This window comes from Hipposideros armiger, unplaced genomic scaffold (assembly GCF_001890085.2).
Source record: "Hipposideros armiger isolate ML-2016 unplaced genomic scaffold, ASM189008v1 scaffold_582, whole genome shotgun sequence".
NCBI classification, from domain to species: domain Eukaryota; kingdom Metazoa; phylum Chordata; class Mammalia; order Chiroptera; family Hipposideridae; genus Hipposideros; species Hipposideros armiger.
Window position 1 is genome coordinate 181115 of NW_017731932.1, and position 5147 is coordinate 186261.

General features: G+C 48.5%; 1 protein-coding gene across 1 annotated transcript; it reads left to right on the forward strand.

Moving 5' to 3' along the window:
• Positions 1–3674: 3674 nt before the first annotated feature.
• LOC109371598 (olfactory receptor-like protein COR8) lies at positions 3675–4606 on the forward strand. Its single transcript, XM_019624215.1, is given in 2 exon segments — positions 3675–4359; positions 4362–4606. Coding segments are annotated over 2 exon segments (930 nt in total).
• The last annotated feature ends 541 nt before the right edge of the window (positions 4607–5147 follow it).

Below are 5147 nucleotides of genomic sequence, written 5' to 3' on the forward strand. Positions count from 1 at the left end.
GCCATCAGCACCCCAGCACTCCACCCCAGACTCAGAAGTTTAGGGACTGAAATCTTTTCATTAAAGTAAGTTTTATGCTTTCCTTTCCTTTGAATAATTTCCCTTAGGGTCAAGGAGACACAAAGGACCGGAGACCAGAAAAGGGAGTGCCAACCTCTCTTTCATCACCCTAGTAAACTCAGACTCTGCCTCTTAACCTCACCGATTTCTGAGCATCCATCTCCCCTCAGCCCTGGAAAACTGAGTCACAGACTTCCCAGAAATTGATTGGTGAGTGACCGAAGAGAAATGGAGGGAACGTAAGGCAGAGGGGTGAGTATAGGAGCAGATGGTGACATGGCAAAGTTTGCCCAGAGAGACAAGGCAGCCAGATCCTTGGGCCTCACACACACTGCCCTCTCCTCCCCTCTACCTGCCCCTGAAACCACCTGGCACTGAACAGGACAGGGGTCATTGAAATGTTAGTGGGAAATTAGGTCAGATGTCACCTCCCTCAAGAGTACTGGAGTTAAATGTTTATTTACACTATATCTTAAGACCATCAGAGCCCACCTAGTACCTGAAGATCTGGAATTTTCTATTGGATGGAAGTGAAGCCAAAGGTTAAGTAAAGGTTTAGATCCAGTCACAGGTGCGGAAAGGAGGACCAGTCTGTGGTCCTGGCCAGGCAGCCGCAGCACTGGGCTACAACAGACCACCATCCTGGCCAACAGTCAATATTGAGTGAATGATTGTTGTTACCCACGACTCTGGCTCTATCACCTGAGGGAAACTAGTTAGCCTTGCTTGGCCTCAGGTCTGTCCTATGAGAACAGAGATGATCCCCAAAACTTCTGTTTACAAATAAAAAAGGGGGTAAATTGCTTTGAATCTCCTGGGTGTTAATCTTGTTCTCAAGGGTCTCAAACTCATTCGAACTAAACCTAGAAGCCCTGGGAGGAGAGACATTGCAACGAAGTGGGAAGTCAGCCCTGGCATTGGGATCTTGTGTAGAAAACTCAGGCTCTCCAGCAGTTGACAGCTACCATTCACCAAGTATATCTCTCCAGGCATCACTTCCAGGGTCAAGTTGGGGCAGGATGGAAGATACCAAATGTAGGTGAGACAGGGGCCCTTCTGTGGAGAAAGAATCCAAGACAGTCTGAGGACATCTCCAGCTAGAGCTGGTCAGAGGCAAGTAGTATCATGAAGAGGGGCACATGGGCGCAGATAACCTCCAGAACATTCCTGGATCTTGCCAGGCAGTGGTCATCCTCCCTTCTCCACAGGTCAGGGTACTGAACACTGTTACCCCACCTCTACACCAAGAGTGTCACAGATGCAGTTTCAGCAGTTTCATCTCGACCCTCTCCAGGACCTCAGAGAAACTGGCCACCACCCTAAGAAGCCGAGTAAGATGGGAAGCGAGCCTGGCTCACAAGAATATGTGGAGTGAGCCCTGCGAAGATGGATACGCCCAATGGAGGGGACACCAGTCAATCTCAGAGCCCATTCTTCTACCGAAAGATGCTTATAAAGGATGATGTTTGTCATCATTCCGAAAGACTGAGGCTTCACGGCCAGCCCTCCAGGGTCATTATCACCCAGAAAACTCTATGCCCACAAATCTGTGAAGTGATGCCCGACGAACAATACATCTGAAGCACGACCTCAGGGTCTGAACAGTGCGGCGCCCCTTGTGCTGCTCACTTGTGCTCAAAACTGCAATTCTTTATAAAAATGACCCCATCACTCAATTTACAAAGTACCAGTAAACAAACGATGTGAGAAGGCTGGTGAGCTCTCAGATTGTGCCCTAGGAAGATCACCGCGGGAAGGAAGACCAGAGAAAGACCTGAGGATCCATGAGTACAACGAGATTCTTCAAACTTTCTCACCCGTCTGACATCTCTGCCTTTGTGACTGTCCCTCTCTGACTTCCCCAGTCACAATTGTGCTCAGATGCTCCGCCCAAATGTGGGTCACTGCCCTGGCAGCCCAGGCAGCCCCAGCCCTGAAGTCCCCACAGTGGACCTCCTTGGGGAAGCCATCTCACAGCTCCTGGCACGTCTTTCTGTCAACCAGAGTTTTCCCTCAGTGTGACTGTCACACTCTGTGGGTAAATCCACATATGGCTAAGCGCTCCCAGTCTACTGCAGATCAGTGTATCCAGCTCACTGGTCGCCCATCCGCCATGCAGTTCACAGCTGCTCACAATGTGGAAAAGGCAAAAGAATGCATTCCAGAGATGCAGTCAAGCTGCTTTCTCATTCTCTCCCACTGCTCAAGTCGTTCCTGCACTTGAAGGAGCCTGAAGATATCTCATTCGACAAGAAGCACGGGTTAGAAGGATCTTGCTAGCATTATTCCTAAAAGCCCCACTATCTCAGCCTTCACTTCTTCAACCCAACATTTGCTGTATGGTAAACTCCGCAGCTTTTCCTCGTTTCTTCCTTGGGGCCCATCCTCTGTGCTACGTGACTCTCAGATGACAGGCTCCCAGCCTGACTAAAACCTTGGGAAAGTGATACAGCTGTGCTAATATTCTGTTATTTGGGGGGACGGTCTACTGTACACATGTCACATGTGTAGGTTGGCTTGTCTCCAGGGCAAGCCTGAGGAAAGTTCCGAGGTACCACTGGCCACTCTGCCAACATAGTATTAGAAATGGTGCTCCCCTTCAGTGTGAGCCTCTGAGGGACGCAAAGGGTGGGAGCCGAGGGTTCTTGCCCCTTCACTCTCTGACTAGGTAGGACTGGAAAGTTAGCCAGACCTTCACTCAAAACCCTGTCGTAAAGATAGCTACCGTTTATTCAAAACCTACTGTATGTCAGGCACTTGATTTTCATCTTCCCATAAAATCCTCCCAACCATCCCCATGAGACACAAACTTCTAATGGCCCCATTTTTAAGATAAGGACACTGAGTAACCGAAGGGTGAAGTAACTTACCTGAGGTTACNCTGTTCCCATCCTCCCAATTCCCCAATTAAAAAAATAATAATAATAAAATAAATGGCTAGGAGGTTTGGGCTAGAACAACTGAAAGGATCAAGTTGCAACATTATTTAAGTGAAGAAGACTTTCTTACCTAATTGAAAATTAATTTATATTCATTCATTGACACCAGGCACTGCGATAGATATTATTAGGGCACAAATTATTGAGATGTTAAGTAACTCTCCTCCTACTAGGAGTAAGAAAAATCCAACAGGAAAGATGGATGGGCATTCTTTAAAGTGAAAATATAGTGCTATTACTTCAACTAAAGGAGTATCTGTGAAATTTAGAGAAGAGAATAAGGAAACAGACCTCTAAGCTGGCTTTGGAGAGACCAAAGGACCATCCAAGAGGAATGTATAAAACATGGAAAGGCATGGACATTTGCAGTAATGTGGTGTGTTTGTAGAAGGAAGTTGTTCAGAATCTCTAGAGGGTAAACTGAGAGCAGGGTAGCATGGAGGTGTTTCACAGAGGACAGTTGGCAGGCTAAAGAATTTAGACATTATCCTAAGGGGGATAGGGAACCCTGAGTACATAAACATGTGTGACACAGGGGGATTGATGTGGGATTTGGGCAGTCTGATGCATGCTTTTTTTAGTTGTAGAAGATGTTAAAGGCTACCACTGATGAGAATGTTAACAGTTTGTTTTTCCGCCTCTTGTTCATTGTCATGTGGGAAACACACCAGTGGCATGGCACTGGGGCAGAATCACACCACAGTAACGAAGGTCATCCTGCTGGGCCTCACAGACCAGGCAGACCAAAAACAATTCCTCTTTGCCATCTTCCTGCTGATCTCTGGTGAGCCCCCTGGGTGTGAGAGACCTGATCCCCACCAGCTCCACCCTCCATGGCCCCATGTACTTCCTCCTGAGCTCTCCTTCCTTGACATCTGCACTTACTCCATGTTCACCCTCAGGCTGCTGATCAGCTTCCTTGCCACTGATCAGTCCATCTCTTTTATGGGCTGGGTATCCCAGATGGCCCTTGTGACTTTCCATGGCACAGGGGAGTGTCTGCTCTCAGCCATCATGGCCTGTGACCGATTTGTAGCCATCTGCCACCCTCTCTTCTACCACACCATTATGTCCAAGTGCCTGTGTGTCCAGCTGGTGGTGGTTACCTATGCTGTGGGGGTGTTCATTTCCGTTCTGCAGACAGAGAATGCCTTCCTTCTGTCTTACTGTGGAGCCAACATCACTGATCACTACTTCTGTGACATGCCCCCTATGCTCCAGGTGGCTTACTCACATACCACTGTGGCCAATATCATCCTGCTCTTCTTTTCTGCCTTGGTCACTGTCCCCCTAGTCTCAATCATCTTGGTCTCTTATGCCTACATCCTGGTCACAATCTGTAGGCTGATGTCCCTGGAGGCTAGCACAAGGCCTTCTCCACCTGTGCCTCCCACCTCACTGCCCTCCGCCTCTTCTGTGGCTCTGTGTTCCTTGTACACGTCCAACCCAACCCCAAAAGTGCTTCCACCTATAACAAGATCCTGGCTGTGTTCTACAGAATCATCACCCCTGTGCGGAATCCCCTGGTCTACAGCCTAAGGAACAGAGGAATCAAGACCGCTGTACAAGTTAGGGTCCTTAACCTAAGCAGAAAAGGAGTTTGTTAGAAAGGTATCTGGTAGCTCATAAAATAGAGGAGCAGCCTAGAGAACCCAGCTGGGGTAGGAACCAAGAGAGGCCAGGCACCGCTAAGAGCCTACCACAAGAATGGTCCGTGCAGGCTGCCACCACGGGGCAGCATCACCTTTGGGCCTTCTGCTTGCTATGGCTAGCCCTGCTGCCCCTGGGCGTGCACCATGGCTCAGCTGCTGGACAAAGCCACCCACATCAGCCACCACTCCAGCCACCACAACACCCTCTGAAGCATCCAGTCACATATCATCTCTAACTGACTCTAAATCTTTTTACCACTCCCTGCAGTTCAAGCCCTGTTTGGTAGCACAGATATTCTACATCCCTCAATGTGCTGCATGCAGCACAGATGTCTTACATCCGCTGATATCCTACATCCACACTTCAATCTTTCAGAGCCCTGAGGGGTAGAAATGAGACCTCCTTTCACTTCAAAAGTGAGAGCTAATAGATCCTATCTTCCTCCTGTCTTGAGAGTTCCCAAATATAGAAAGGATTATTGAATGCCAAACAGTG